At 40.1% G+C, this 16,589-nt stretch overlaps 1 protein-coding gene across 7 annotated transcripts in view; it reads right to left on the bottom strand.

Moving 5' to 3' along the window:
- Positions 1-16,589, bottom strand: part of enah (ENAH actin regulator) — an 81,428-nt gene that overhangs the window by 16,330 nt on the left and 48,509 nt on the right. For 5 of the 7 annotated variants that reach the window (XM_087805219.1, XM_087805218.1, XM_087805217.1 and 2 more), the window contains exon 4: positions 4,832-4,904. In XM_087805219.1, coding sequence (XP_087661345.1) covers positions 4,832-4,904 — 73 coding nt within the window. Of the gene's footprint in view, positions 1-4,831; positions 4,905-9,373; positions 9,614-15,045; positions 15,163-16,589 lie in introns of those variants that run through there. The other 2 variants (XM_087805222.1, XM_087805221.1) reach the window with 2 other exon arrangements.

The raw sequence follows: 16,589 nt of genomic DNA, 5'->3' as shown, positions 1-16,589 counted from the left end.
AAACAGAAAAAAAAAGTCTTTGCGACAGCTTCTTATCATAATTCATCCAGTCAGGGTCACTTGCTTTACAAGAATTCAGAACAGTTTATGCTTCATGGTCAGATGCGCTAAAATATGACAAAATGCTGACACACACACGAGGACAAACACACACACAAAGAGCTCTGTCAAGGACTCGTGCTCTTCTGCTGAAAACTGACTCAGCATTAATGCTCAGCTCTTCAAGCCCACATGTTTCAACCAATACACCTTTTTTATTTTTAAATGAATGTAATTTGAGACTAAAATAAACCTATATTTCAATAACTGAATGGAGTCATAACCAACATCTGCAGACAGACAAACGTTTCAGGAGGATATTGAAGACCTTTCAGTGACTTCAGATAATGTGGAAGATGTTCAAAACCGTTTGCTTCACATCCGCGACAAGAGCGTAACCTGGTTCCACAGGCGAGGGAGTGACACGGTCCCTGCGAGGGTTTCCCTCCTCGACGCTGATGCATTCTCTGATCCCAAACAAGTCTCCGAGGGATTCTCTCTGCTCCGACTGCAGCACAACCAGCTCCTGATTAAACGCTGATGTAATAAGGTAACCGTGGCGACGATCAAAAGGTTCAGAGGGGTCTCCATGTTTCCTTCAAAGTCCTAAACTTGTCCTGTGGACAGCGTCTGTGTTGAGATGTCAGAGATAGATACGCTGGTTCGTCAGGGAACGCTAGGCCTCTTAACTTCCACAGCTGCCCCCACGACGCAAGCTGAAAGACTTTTCTTTTACTGGAAAAAACACTTTCCTTAACTTCTGCAGAGTTGTTGGTGAGTTGGTGAACTAAACCCCATTTATAATTCCAACATAACCCTTTTCTAAAAGTCACTTAAATGCTATGGTCATGTGATCTGAAAAGCATGAATGAAAGATTTAATGGCGACGGTTAAAACATTTCATCTTTTAAAAGTAGTATTTAAAGCGAAAAAGACTCAAAGCGTCCTTGATGAGGAGTCTGGTTCTTATCAGAGGAACCTTCTTAAAGTTCTGAAGAGCAGGCAGACGTCCAAAGATGTCACGTGACCTCGACATACTCTCGCATTCCTGTGACGTGAGAGCAACTCCTGCCAAACCTTTACAAGCAGATGAAACTTTAGATTCCTGAGGAACGTCGCTGCTTAAATCACATGCACACCAGACGCTCAGTTATTTATTATTATTAATATCATTAGCCGCTTTCATCACATCCATCGATCAATCAACCGCTCGACCATCTCTTTCTTATTTGCTAAAAAATTGTGAATACTGTCCACATTTTCTGAACGTGATGATTTAGTTACTCGGTTCACCACTAGATGTCACTAAATTTCGTTGGAATAAACATTATCTTATGTCATTTTCATACGCATGAATTAAAAAAAAAAAAAAGGAGGTTGCACATCCGTCCTTCCGCTCCCTCGTGCGTCCAAACATTTGTAACTGTGAAAAGACCTTTGCAGCATTTAGCCGTCGTCTCGCTCTCCCCCTGATGGGGGTTGCCAGGGAAACCGTTGCCAAGGCGGCGTGGGAGGCGGCGCAGCGTAACGCTCCTCCAAATACATGCCTCAGCTTATATATTTGTATGGCAGGTTTCTGACACCACCAGCTGAGGCTGAGGTCAGCGGCCAGAGACTTTACATATATTGTTTCAACTCAGAAATGTTCAGAGAATCCACATTTAAGATTTACAATGTAAGTTAGCTACAAGTTCTAATATAAGTAAGTAAATAAGTCATTTATATTTATATAGCGCTTTTACAGACAAGGTTCAAAAAGTGCTCGAACAATCAAAACAATACTCAATAAAATATATACTTTAAAGGTCAAGATAACATCAAGAACAACATAGGAGTTCCAGAAAATCAAGGAAAAGCCTGAACAAATAAAAGCGTCTTAAGATGTTTCTTGAAGACATCAATTTAATGAAGATTTGAATATAACAAATTATTGCTGGCTTTAGGAGATTAAAGGGGAGTTATGTATAAATAAATGAATAAAAAGATAAGCTTGTTTGACAAATAAAAGAAAGGTAACCAGCTACTAAAATGAGAAAGAAAAGCTATTATAATATATAGGTTATAGATTTAGAAACATGTAAATTAGTCTTAATAATCTCAAGTAAATTAAATATAATAAAAAATATATAGAATTTCTTTTTAAATTGCCAAATATTTTATAAAAACCTTAACTTCAACTGTAAATGAATGAAAATACGAAACACTGTCAGAGTTGTGCTCACTGACACTGAACCATTAAAAGAGCTCAACTCTGCATCAGTCCAGTTCAATCTTAAGGAGTATTTCCTGCGGTCAGAGTATCTCTCCGTTGACTGGCGGTCGTCTATTGGGCGGCTGGTCCTGGCGGCCCTCGCCTGATTGGCTCATGGGAGCAGGAAATGTTCCCTGAATGAAGACAAGTCCAGATGGAACACATGGAGCAGCTCCAGTGAAAAGCCAGTCAACACAATTTAAACAAACACAGTCCATGTGCGGCGTCCTACTAACATCAGACCTCCACCATGTTGGCAGCGCCATGAGAGCATATTGGGGTTTATAGGCATGCATGTTGCGTGTGTGTGTGTGTGTGTGTAGTCACTCTGGAAAATGTGCATATGTCAACACGTGTTCGTGACAACAGCACATGATAGCAGCTGCTGCTCTTTTGTCTTCATACCAGAAGCTAAACGCTAACAGCTGACACGTCCTCCTTGTGTTCTACTTTCTTTATACATTAACCTGCCAACAGTGGGCGCTATGCCCCGTTTTATATATATAGAAATAGAAATAGCTAATAAGTCGCACACAAAAGTTTGTGTACATTCTCTTTCCTAAAGACATGGAAGTATCATTTCCAGTTTATTCTCAGACGCCGAGATCATGTAACAGCTCCTCTCCGACAGCCTCCGACACACACTCCCTCGGCTCCTACGCGGCTATTTATACCACCTTCTTTTATTTTAGCTCCCGTCTTTGTTTTCCGAGGGAAGACCCTGCCTTCTATCCCTCGGGATTATATGCTCGCCCTCCTCCTAAAGTCTGTTCAACTTAGGCTGGAAACGCGTCCGTCACTCTGGCAAGTGTCACGGTCGGGCCAAGATGCCACCTCCTCCTCCGTCGACGATAGAAAGGAGGATTAAATTAAGATGAGAGAGAGAGAGAGAGAGGAGGCGGTGGTGGAGGAGGAAGAAAATGTGCTTCCTGCTGAAGACGTTACAATGCACAGCCTTTTTCTTTAGCTGCAGAGATGCGTCCGATGGAACGTGTGCACAAATCTTTCCGTTCATCGGTTTAGTTTGTCTTCTTAAATGAGGCGTTAAGAAGTAGTGGAAATCCACGCTCCGTCGCCTCGCAAATGTTTTCTTGCGCCTCACGTTCTCACGGACTGTTGCGAGTTTCTGGCTCCTCCACGATTAAAACAAAGTTGCAAAATAATGAGGCTCTGATCATCACATCCTCTGCTACAGAATGCAGTTACTATACTGTTTATACTGCACTTTCACAGCAACATTAAGACCTAGCGTGCTCCATGTCCAAGCTAGCAAGTTGCAGCAGACTTCATATCGTTTACTTCAGGCTACATGTGACGACTGAAGCTGATTGGCTGAGGCTTGTCACATGTCAGTTGTTTTTTTTTAAACTAGTCATGAATACATTGACAGTTTTTGTTTCATAATTATTACATCTACGTATTTGAAAAGTCACTTGATGGTATTTTATGAATAGTTACAAGTGAATTATTTCTCAGTAAAATATGTTTCAGAAAATCAGCGGCGTTGACGTTTCCTTGGAAACGAATGCTTGGAAAATGATCCATTGTTTTGTTAATATTAATGTTTTATGTGTGGAATAAAGTCTTCTCAAAATAGTTCCCTTGAAACTTCGTTCAGAACTCAAAAAACACTTAAAAAGATTGTTCGCATTTGCATCATGTGATGTCATCAAAAAGTGCCAAGACCAAAATACTTTGTTGGACTGAAATGGTACTTACACGGGTAACGAATGGACCAGTTTGACTGACCACAGATTGGGAAAATTCGCTAAAATTTTATTAAACTTGTTAACTTTGTCCAAAAACATTTTCCTTCATCGTTAAATTCTTGGAGTTTTATTTTAGGGCCAAAGTGATTTTACACATTTCTTTATTTATAACTTTAGAAACCCCACTGTTAACGTAACAATGTAAGTTAAACCCGGTCTCATAACTGAGCAACAGCGGTCCACTTAATCTGCGACACTATATATGGATGTTTAAAGGCAAGTGTGGCAGACATAAGCATCACCTTAACTTAAAGATCCAAGATGTTAGACTTGAGAAGACATAACTCCTCTGTTTGAAACGATACGACTGTCAATGACACAGTCGCTCGCACTCCCTTCCCGTCTCACACGCACCATGAACTCTGATAGTGCAGATGACCTTTCGTGATCAACTCGCCGTCAAGCGCTCGAGTGTCGCCGCGAGTCAGGGCGGGAAAACGAATGCAGCGCCACAAATGAGCAACATTGAGAAAGCGGAGAAGATGTCAGAGTGAAAATGAGAAACACTTTGTTGCTTCATGTGTGAAGGCGGGAGGCAGATTGTCGGGGCGTCAGGAGGGACAGATGTCTGCTGAGGATATGGACAGAAATCTGGCTTTGACATGATGGATAAAATGATGGTGGAAAATCAGTTGTGATATTAAATATTTCGGACTTTTGTGATTCCTCGAAACCACAACTAGTATGAATACATTTGATATGATGCCAGTAAGTTCTTTCCCAAAGTTTCATTGTCAGACATATAACAGTAGTCCAGAGTGTGGGTCAGTACCTTCTTTGCAGCTCCAGCTCCTCTTGCGTGGGTCCATTCTGAACCTGTGCCGCTTGTCTCGGCAGTGTGGGGCCTGTAGGGGGCGACACAAAGAAAAAAAAAAAAGAGGTTTATGTGGCGCTGCAATCAGATATGTTGTGGCTGAACTCCTGCTGAGCTGATCCAATAACGTCATTCTTATTTACATTTAGGTCTGAGCTTCAACGCTCGTGTTTGGTCAAATCTGTCCAGAGGGCTTTTCACAAAGTGTAGTCAGGCTTGTTTGGAAATGAACTTCCCGGGAAAAGACACAACATGAATCAAAAGTTCACACGTAGCAGACATTAGAACGCTCATGTTGGTATGTTTGGACGAGCATGTTAGCACGCCGCAGGCTACGTCTGTCTATGATGTTTTATGTGATTCTGAACATCTTTAATGTCCACTGATCTGTTTAAAGGCAAACAAAGACGATCCATCTTTATTAATTATCCCTCCAGAAAGTTCAAAGACTCTCACTAAATGCATCTCATATAGGTGACTAAAATGATTTTCTTCTGCCTTCATTTATAATTAATATCACAGCTATTTCTTTCTTTTCCTCATTTCTTTCAGAGAAAAACATGAATCTTAACCGGTTAAATGAAAGACCATTGTACTGAACAACACATAAATATAATTATATATTATAAAGCTTTATTTTAGATATTAATTTGAACTTTCATCTAGATTTTAATGCAATTTTTAGCATTTGAAATATCATCGATGGAATTTACATGAGTTTAATGGAGCAGCAGGTGGCACTAGAACGTGGGAAATCTTGTACAAATTACAAGCATGGTAGCAGCTCCTTCTGCAACAAAGAGACCAGCAAATGTTGAATTGAATGTGATTTAAATTGTTAAATCATAATGGAGTTACATCAAGTTAAAATAAAACTTAACAAGAGAAGAGAAAAACAGGTCCCAACGAGTCATAAGTAGCAACAGTGATGTAGAAAAACAGGCAGAAACCTTGAGCAGAACCAGACTCTGTGTCAACAGTATTCTACAGCCAATGACTCACACAAGGACCTAGCGTAGCCTTAAACTGATGAGAAACATGCCTCACATTATGAAGGTGAGTTTCAAAGTAAAAGAAAGTAGATACAATACTTTAAATTCATTTTAACTCATTACTTTGACCGGTATAATTAAGTTAAAAAAAAATGTTGGGTCGAAAAAAAGACAAATAAAGAAAAAATTAAAATGTAAATGGAATATTTTCTTATGACAAGGCGAGCTAAATTGAAGTTACAATCGGCACAACTACGATTTAAGTGAGTTTATTTTAAAATTCGATTAATCTCAACATTATTTTGTTGAAAACTGTGGTTGAAAAAGTAACAAGTGACAAAGGAAGACTCCTGCAGGCAAGGAACTGTCCATCACTGGGTGATTCATACAGGAAATGACAAGAAGTGATGGCAGAAACTAGAGGTTTTCTAGTAAAGCTCACGACAAAGTAGTTTGTTGACTGCTCAGGAAGTTCCAGGAAGATACACAACCAGAACGCTGTGTAAACTACAAATGTAAGTGGCAAGTTTCAGAGCAAGTTTACACAGCAAATGAGAATCTCAATGTTGAACCAAAGCGTTGAATGACGACTGAAGTCACACCTTGACATCGGCACACACAACAACACGCCACACACTCAAAGACACAGCCGGCTCACAAATGAACAAATGAGATGCATCTTTCTCCGCCATTAGTATTCTTCCGAGCACCGGGCATCAGCGGGGACCTTCAGACAGACATCGAGCAGAGATAAAGTGCAGCGTTTCTGGATTGCAGCCAGGCTCACGACTGCTCCTGAATACCAACTCACTTATCACACCGATGTTGTTGTCGCTCCCGCTGAGTGTTTAAACAGCCGGGCAAATTAGTGGAGCTGCTCGTCACATCCAGGGAAACAAGAGTAATTACAGGCTGAAGTGGAGCCGATGATCACACCTGAGTCGGGTCAACGAGACGGTCCGGACTCTTCACCCCACCTGGGCGAAAGTGCCGGCCTTTGTCTCATGAGGTCAACAAAAGGATACTGATCTGTAGTATGGACCTCTAGGATGAACTCTCTCCAGTCTCTGTCCTGGGTGGGCTCTGTGACCTCCTCACTGTTGGACTAACTCACAACACCTCACTTAGGTGGGAGTCCCAGTGTTAACCCGACTGGATCCCAGAGCCTCTCTTGATTCACAGAAACAGTATTTTTGTTGTTTGTCGCAGAAGAGATTGTTCAGTGGTCATTTTGTTCTGAATTCTGGGTTGAAAAAAATGGTATCTGGTGCTGAGCTTCTGTGTGATACCTCAAAGTTCTTCTCTACGTCGTCTCTCGTTTGATGTATGGTGCGATATATTTGGATATATTGAGATACTGTAGAAACAAGGCGAGTACTTGACTCTGGTTTTGCAGAATTTGACAAAGTCGTAACTGCTTTCATTTGTTTTGAAACGATAAAATGCCCAAACGTCAGCTTTAATAGCTGCTGTAGTTGACTGTATCCTCTCGTCCTCAGACAGCGCCAGGATCTCGCTGGATTGTTCTTAAGATGGGGAGGACCCAAGTACTGTTTCCATCTGCGCTTGAAAGATTAATAATTATATATAGGAAAACATATATACTTAAAAAATATATTATAATATTTAAAACAGTCAAACTAAAGGGTTTGAGGAGATATAGAAATAGATAAACGTAAAATTTTAATGTATATATATTTTTTTTATAGATTTAATAAGATAAGTTATTTCACTAAATACAAAAATGTAACACAAATATTATGATGAAACTATTAACCAACAATATATATTTAAAACTGAAGAAGAAAAAGGCAAAAAGCTTTATTAACTCATGATCCAAATCAAGTTTTAAGCACAATAAATAGTTCCAGACTTCTCAAGACTACTCAAGACTATGTCCTGATGTGGACTGCTCCATTAAATGTGTTTACCAACATCAAGAGTGTCTAAAAGCTTCTCTTTTTTTTTATTAAAGAAAAAAAAAGAAGCTTTTTTGTGGAGCTTCATTTTATCCATTATTGGTTGCTGGAAAAATCCTGCATCACTTTCAGCTTCCACTGCATACACAGCAACACACAACCTTCACAACATCTCAGACTCCTTGACAAACGTTTGAAGCCAAAACCACTCATCCACTCACTGACAAGACGAACACAGAGTTCTATAAAAAGTACAAACGCTGAAAAGATTTTTTTGGGACAATTATGAAAGATGTTGATGAGCAGGACGGATAAAGGAGAGTGGAGAGGATGAGTCAGCGTTTCTATGTTCAGAGGAATTAGTTTCGATCGTATTTTTAGATTTTCTTTTAGTTTACTTTCCTTTTCAATTCACCTTTTTTACTTTGATTTCATCGCATTTGCTATAATGGTGGAGACGGAGTGAGAGACAAAGACCAGGTGAGCAGGTCTGTGTTGACTGTAAACATACCAGTTGAAATATTCCTGTAAGTGTTTCCACTTTCCTCTGAGAAAACTGTGTGTGTGTTTGTGTGTCTGTGTGTGTCTGTGTGTGTGTGTGTGCGCCAGTAAGCACTATAAAGACAAGATAAATCAGTGAGACGTGGTCTTATGTTGTATTGCTGTACACAACATCTTTATTTATTTATTTTTAAATGGGTATTTTTAGGAGCATATGTGTGTATCCGACATATGATATATACAAGTTTTATACTATTTAAAAAAAACAAAACAAGATTGAATATAATTCTGATTCTATAAAAGCCAATATGAATAAATGTTTTACCCACTTTTAATAAACTTTATAGTTCATTGGACGTATAGTTGTTAAATTATCATTACTATGAATTATTTCTCATCTATTCTAAAATAAACTTTGACAAAATCGAAATCTTTTTACCACAAAAATAAAAGCATTTTGTGATGAGCAGCGAGTAATTGACAAGTAAATAAGCGAGGAGATTACACGCGGCTCACAAAAACAACGAAAAAAGACGACAAACATTTCCGACATAGTCCGTTCAACACTGGAAGATCCACGGCTTTCAATCAGCCATGATTATCAGGCAATCATCGTTTCTCCCCGATTACCATCTTCCCTGATGGCTTCCTTTATCATTCAGCTCCAATGAGACGTGACCAGAGTCCACGGGGAGCCCCATTTTTCCAGAACAAGACTATAATTGCAGACCGAGTCCTGCGTCTCCATCTTCCGCTGCCTGTGGCTGTAATCGTGTTAGCGTCTGCTCTAATAGACGTTCACTGCTAATGACAGACGGACAGAAAACTGTGACTCGCAGTGAGATCAGAAGGCCAGGGTTCACTTTTGCACTGATTTGGATCCACAAAGCCGCAGATGAAGCTCGTCTGCGAAACATTTTAAAACTGTCAAAGTGGAATTGCCTTGAATTAATGGCCTGTAGAAAGCAATAAGTGTCGAGTCCAAAAAACACAATCTTATAAATACTCGTCTTGAGTGAGACGCCAAACCAAAGAGACACAAAAGAAGTTTATCAAGCAAAAAATCTGTTCCCACACATTGTACCTACATGTTGGCGGCGTCAGGGTCGGCCTCCTCTGGCAACAAACATAACGCCACAGTCCATGTGGGGCCCCGACGGCCCACATGCCAGGTCCCAATCCAGAAACCCCCCTGGATCCGGCTCCCCCCGCCAGCCCACCGGCACCAGCATTATCCCGAGAGCTGCAGTATAAAACCATGACTTTGCTTTCAATTTCCTGAGACTTAGCTCGACGCGGAGTTTAGGGAAAGAAAGACAAAAAAAAAAAAAAAAAAGAGGATAAATTTGTTGTTCTTTTTCTATTAGAATTCAGGTCAGGCCGCTCTGCCAGTCCGTCCACATGATGCTGATCTCAGGGTGTGGCTGCTGGTGAGTGGCGTCCTCAGCGGAGGATAATTGATGAAAACAAAGAGAAGAGAGAGAGAGAGAAAGAGAGAGAGAGAGAGAGAGGGAGAGAGGGAGAGAGAGACGGAGGGAGCTCGAGATGAGGAGCAAGAACGAGAGGATGACACGAATGAAGAGAGAGGATGTGGTCGGTCTCTACCTGATGGTTGTCAGACGGTTTGTACTTCCTGGATCTAATCTATTATTCATGCCCAGCAGGACACGGAGCTGCTGTCCTCGATACCATCCATGAGAGAACCTGGAGAGTCGAGGATTCTTCTTCTTCAGTCAAGTTAATATTATTTGGCAATATTTGCTACATTCACAGTAGCACCGACACACCCAACATTGACCAATAGTCACTGGCTATGACTATTAATCGGATATCAAAAGAGTTTTCTCCATGAAAAAAGAAGATCTGAATACGGCCGACGGCTTTTCAATTCTTGAGCGAGGCCGTGAAGACTGGTCATTACAGAAAGACACGCTTCCAGTGTGTTTCATTTCCTCCGCCTTACAGCCGCCTACGGAAGGATGTCAGTGTCATCAGAACATTGAAGGGTTGAAATGAACATTTCAAACGTTGAAACTTTCTGATTTTTTTTTTTAACAACAGGGCCAGGGTCATGTGATCGTTTCAGCGTCGCATGATTGGCCCAAAGTTTGCCTCTGTACACTTTTTGATATATTTTGTGGTGGTACTATCAAACCAAAATGTTTTTTGAATTTAAAAGGTGAACAAAAAATTAAGGATTTTAGAAAATCTAATTTTTAATGATTGGATTTCAAATATAAAACTATACGTGTAAGAAGAAATTAATTAATTTTGAAAAAATATATATCTTAAATTAATTATTCAAATTAATATAAAAAAATATTGAAATCAATTATTCAATAATAAAGACAATTCAACCTTTTAAAAATACAAATGACTGAATTAAATTATTCAATAAAAAACAATTTAACCTTTGACCATAAGAAATATTAATTTTATTATCCAATACAAACGAAGTTCAAGCCCCGCAACATATACTTTATTGACAAATTAAATGGAATCATTCAATATTCTGATGGTTACTGATATACTTTAATAGCCACTTGACTTTGGTGGCCAAAGTTACGATCATAGAGCTCACACAGTGGCTGGATTGAATCGTTGTTTTTTAAAATGACGACGAAACATGATTCACAATGAAGTGAGGAACACGAGTGATGTAATGGTCACTAGAGTGAGTGGAAGCGGGTCAAGGTTCCTCTCCTTATTTTAACAGCGGACACATCCATTTGACTGACAGAAACAAGCTGTCATCAAGTGTGTGAGACACACATCTTTCAGCGCACACACACACACACACACATACACTGGTGAATCCATTCGTCCCTTTCTACTCCAGAACAAAAATCCCAAACCTGCTGCTCCAGGTGTCTGATGTTTGTAATTCAATATGTGTGGAGATACACGTCTGTCTTCACGGTGTCCCACTACTTCCTGTTTTTTTTTTTGCCAGATAAGATCATCCAAAAGTACCTGGTGACATCATAGTTAACTTAAAGGAAGGCCTCACCATATTATTTCTTCATCATTTTAATTTTTGTTTCCAAATTAAATATCAATATTATTAATTGCATGTACAACACACATCCAAGTCCAATAAACATGGGATTCAAGTGTATAATGAGCAGATGCCTGCATGTCTATCTCCTCAGACCGTCTGATATATTTAGGAATATTCCAGGTCTTCCGGGCGTCATGATGTCTACACGGGCAGCGGGCGGAAACTTTGACACCTCATCGCCGTCGCTCCGCCATGATTGACGGCAGGACATCTGAGTCCAACCTCCTGCCCCGAGAGAATATCTGAACGACATTTGAGAAATGAGCCCGGCACCCTCGGCAGACAACGGCGGGGTAAGATGTCCGAGTGACACGAGCCGCGCCCAATATAGCGTCCGATCTGCCCGGCGACAAGTGGGTCGTCCAGTGGAAGGCAGTGATGCTGGTCGACTGGACGTTAAGGTGAGACGTTATGGAAGATGGAGAAGAACAGAAAGGAAAGGAAAAAACAATTCAAACATATTTTGTTACTTGTTGGACACATCGTGGGGACGGGTTTGTGTTGCTGTGTTGGGATAATGTGTGCGTTTCTGTGTTAGGGTGGTCAGTGTGTATTTTCTTCAAGGGCTGTGTTTTTTGTATGTGTTTGTGTCGTCCGAGTATGAATGTGTGTTGGGATGGTATGCGTGTGTGTGATGAGTTGGTGTATGCGAATTGGGATAGTGTGTGCGTGTAAGTAAGTAATTTTTTATTTATATAGTGCTTTTCCAGACCAGGGTCACAAAGCGCTTAAACAATCAAAACAATATTCAATAAAGTATATACTTTAAGGGCAAGATAAAACTGATAACACAACAGGAGTTCCAGAAAATCAAGTGTGCGTGTGCGTGCGTGCGTGTGGGTGTTGGGTTGGTGTGTGTGTGTGTAGTTGGTGTGTGTGTGTGTGTGTCTGCGCGCGTGTGTTTTGGGATGGCGTTTGCATGTGTTGGTGTGTGTGTGTGTGCGTGTGTTTTGGGATGGTGTGTATGTGTGTTGGGATGGTGCGTGTGTGTTGGGATGATGTGTGTGTTGGGTTGGTGTGTGTTTGTTGGGATGACGTGTGTGTGTTGGGATGATTTGTGTGTGTTTGTTGGGATGATGTGTGTGTTTGTTGGGTTGGTTTGCGTGTGTTGGTGTGTGTATGTTTGTTGGGATGATGTGTGTGTTTGTTGGGTTAGTGTGCGTGTGTTGGGATGGTGTGTGTATTTTGGGATGGTGTGTGTGTGTGTGTGTCGGGATGTGCGTGTGTTAGTATAATGCGTGTGTGTGTGTACGGGTTGATATGGTGTGTTTGTTTTGGATTGTTCTGTGTGTGTTGAGATGGTGTGTGTGTGTTGGAGTGTGTGTGTTGGGATGGTGTGTGTTTGTGTGTTGGGTTGGAGTGTGTTAGGATGATATTTGTGTGTTGGGATGCTGTGTGTGTGTGATGGGGTGATGTGTGTGTGTTGGGATGATGCGTGTGTGTTGGGATGATATGTGTGTGTTGGGATGGTGTGTGTGTGTGCGTTGGTATAATGTGTGCGTGTGTGTTGGTGTTTCACAATCATATGTTCAAGTGTGCAGGAAGTCATGAGGCTGCAGGCGATCAGATGCAGAACATACTGTCGTCAAGTCTTATCTCGGTCAGATGTACACGAGGGGTGAATAAAATCAGGGTAAAAACCACATACATGTTCTAAGAGCCATGAAAGGAACAGCGGCGTGAAACACATGCAGCCACATGACTCATCTTCCGCCTGCTCAGCCGCCGACACCCGAATAGACTGCGAGCCCACGTGAGACGTACATTAAACAGATGCAGCTCTGATCCTCTGGAAACCCTAAGAATAACCACATTGAGAAAACCAGGATGAACTAGTGCAGAAATGTGGGGATGAGGTCCGGGAGGAGGCAGCTGAGCACGGAATCCACCCCGTCAGCGGCGCTGCTAAATGGAGTCCTGAATCACTCGCGAGCTCAATAACGCGGAGCATCATTGAGGACCGAGGGAGTCGCCGGTTTGTGATCCATCAACTGTGCCGAGACAAGATGTAGTTCCTCCATCAGAGGAAGTGAAGATCAACTCTGCGTGATTATTGGTTGGTTGACGTCACATGATATCTCCCTCAGGCATCACTTGAGAAGGTAATGCTCTACACATGGTCTTGGAGAAATGACTGAGCTCTTTATTAAAGCCAAATAAATTGAGTTTCAATTATAGTACCTAAGTTCACGACCACCTATTTCTTCTCTTCATCAAGGGGGCAGCAAGCCAAGCACAGAAACGCAAACTTCACTCACCAAAACAAAAAACTTTTCAAACTGAAACGTTCAGTCAGGGGTGCTTTAAACTTAAACTTAACTAACTTAAACTTAAACTCAGATGTTTTCTTCTATATTTAGTTCAGAGAGAGTAAAAAGCAAAGATCTCAACCTCAAGTTTTTATTTTCTAAGCCTCAAATTTTCTCAAATTGAACCAAATCTGTACATTTCTGTCTCCTTTTCATAGAAGTATTTTGGCCAAAAAAAGTATAGATTTATTTTATTAAGTTTATTTGAAAAAAAAAAAAAAAAAGCGTTTGTTTCCATTTCTCCCATTACGAGTGTGTATTGGCAAGAATATGATACATATCTATAGATATATTTCAATATATTGTAATACTGTAGGAACAAGAATATATATTTGTAGTATTGTCGAGAACTTGACTCTGGTGTTGCAGAATTTACAGGCCACATAACTCTTGACATTAATTTGTTTAGAAACAAAAATATGTCCAAACATCAGCTTTAAAACATGCTGCGGTCGACAGCATCCTCTCGTCCTCAGTCATCACTAACCTCGTGCGATTTTATTCTTCCTTCAGCTGTGGCGGACACAATCAGTGCTGCCATCTAGCGGCTGGAAGTTTAATTACAACACAGAAATGGAGAAACGGCATATTTTGCATGTCAATTGTAAATAGAAAAATTACTTTATTGAAATATAAACCACACAATAACTATAATAAAAAGAATATAATTAACTATAATGAGTTAAATGTAACATGTACAATAAAAAATACATTCATTAAGTATTAATATTATGTTTTATCGATACAGTGTTTGAATATCAATACAGGATGGTTGTGTTAAATATCGATATTTTAGTTAGATCTATATTTTCTTACACAAAGAGAGCTAAGCTACAGGGAAGCAAATATAGCAACGTTTAAAAGGAAAGTAACATCGATAACCTAAAGTAAAGACTGAGCTTAACCAAGTATGACTGAGGCCAGTGAAAGAATTGAACCTATTAAATCATTAAATCGTATGCTAATGGTTTCAGTAACATTTTGAAACACTAACTGATTTAAGATACACATAAATATAGTAAATGACTGGTAGAAGTCCTGAAGTGAAGCCGAGTTACATCACACAAAAATAGTCACCCAAAAACCTTTCCAATCCTTTGATGTATAATTAAAAGTAGGAAGTCTGTCCAATGTGACAACATCCACAGAGAAGATGAAAGCTTTGTTCCAAAAATAGCTGCAGTGAAATCACTTCAGTCGAGATCCATTTGTTGACCGACTGACAACACACGTGTGACAATTGTGTTGCTTCTCCCTCACCAACAATGATATTGTGCTCACTAAACATTGCAACATGTTTGCTCAGAGGCCTGAACAATCGTTGCTCTGTTCATCTTTGTTACAGGAAGCCATCATCATCATCATCATCATCATCAACGTTCTTACTCACTTCTGAGGAAGATTTGTGCGCGGCTGATCTTTTGTGGCTCCGGAGGGAACCGGTGAACTCTCGCTGCAGCAGGCATTTCTCAAATCCCTCCGTCTGCAACCATCTACCGCGTGAACGCTGAGCGACCGTTTATTTTCACCTCCCTAGTCTCCACTCGTGACCTTCTCCACATCTACTCTCTCCTGTCGTTACGTTCTTCTTCTGGATCACCGTCCGAAGCCGATCCGTCACCCGGGTTTAGATGCCAAAACGGGGAAGGGAGGGACATCATGATTCCACAAACACGACTGCAGGAATGTTGTTGACGCTGCTTTCGTGTTTACGATCAAACCATTTGACCCACAATGCCCTGCAAAGGTGGCTGTTTCCAGGCGGAGACGAGTCTGCGAGTCTCTCCGGTTTCAGGCCCCGGAGAGACGCTCGTGGATCGACAGGCGACATAAAGGTGCTGAAAATAAATGATGAGCCACAGATAGAAACATCTCACTTTTCTCCTCAGAGACAAACTTCTGAGTGCTGCTCACTTGTCATTAGATCCATTTCCACAGGACTACAGTACATGTACAGTACTGAAGGCGGATTCATCCTTTGAATGGAGTGTTAAAGGCTACGTTTAGAAATCAGACGTTATATAAATATAGTTTTGATTATTCACTTTTATACCAAAGGGTTTTTATCTGGAAGTGTAACTAAAGCAAATGAATGGATTGTCGATTGCTTTCAAATCACATGTTATCTTTATCATAGTTATTTAATGGTTTATATGTCAATAAAGTATGGATGAAATAAATACATCATCATTTAAAAATATGTACTTTTTTCTGAGGTTTAAAATAAACATGCAAAGATTCTTGCTGTTGGTTCCATTTTTGTTTTAAAGAAAAAATTCTGGCCGCTAATGAAATATGAAATCCAAGAGATCCTGATAATGACTGAGGACAAGAGGATACAGTCAACTCCAGCAGCATTTAAACATATTTTGGTTTCAAAACAAATGAAAGCAGTTACAACTTAGTCAAGATTAATGTGGTCTATAAGTTCTGCAACACCATAGTCAAGTACTCGAAAATACTATATATAAAAACTAATGATAACTATAGTAAATATATCCTTGTTCCTACAGTATCACAATACATTGCATCACTGGATTCTTGACAATACACACCCCTAATAATAAGGCAACAGCATTAAACTGCAGCCAAGGTCTCCATTATGAATGGATCAGGGTCAGTGAGAAATTGTGCCATTTATGATGGTAATTCATGAGTGTTAGTAGATTCGTAGTACTTAGGTATTTTCTCTTTTGAATATTTCACTGTACTAACTAGTTTATATATCAATATAGAAATGTACAAGTCGATGAAAGAAGGACAAAGATGAAGCACAAGAGTTAAATTCACTTTGTTTCATTGTGAAAGAAAACACTGGCGTAATACGATTTTCTAATCAGAAAAACTGCTCAACAATATGGAATATGAATCAACCAGATGGAGGAAGTAAATTATGTGGCTACTTTGAAGTTCTGTAATTAATATGGTCTCATA

The sequence above is a fragment of the Callionymus lyra genome, chromosome 13, assembly GCF_982586985.1.
Source record: "Callionymus lyra chromosome 13, fCalLyr1.hap1.1, whole genome shotgun sequence".
Lineage (NCBI taxonomy): Eukaryota > Metazoa > Chordata > Actinopteri > Syngnathiformes > Callionymidae > Callionymus > Callionymus lyra.
Note: the sequence above shows the minus strand (reverse complement) of the source record. Positions and strands in the feature narration are given on the sequence as shown.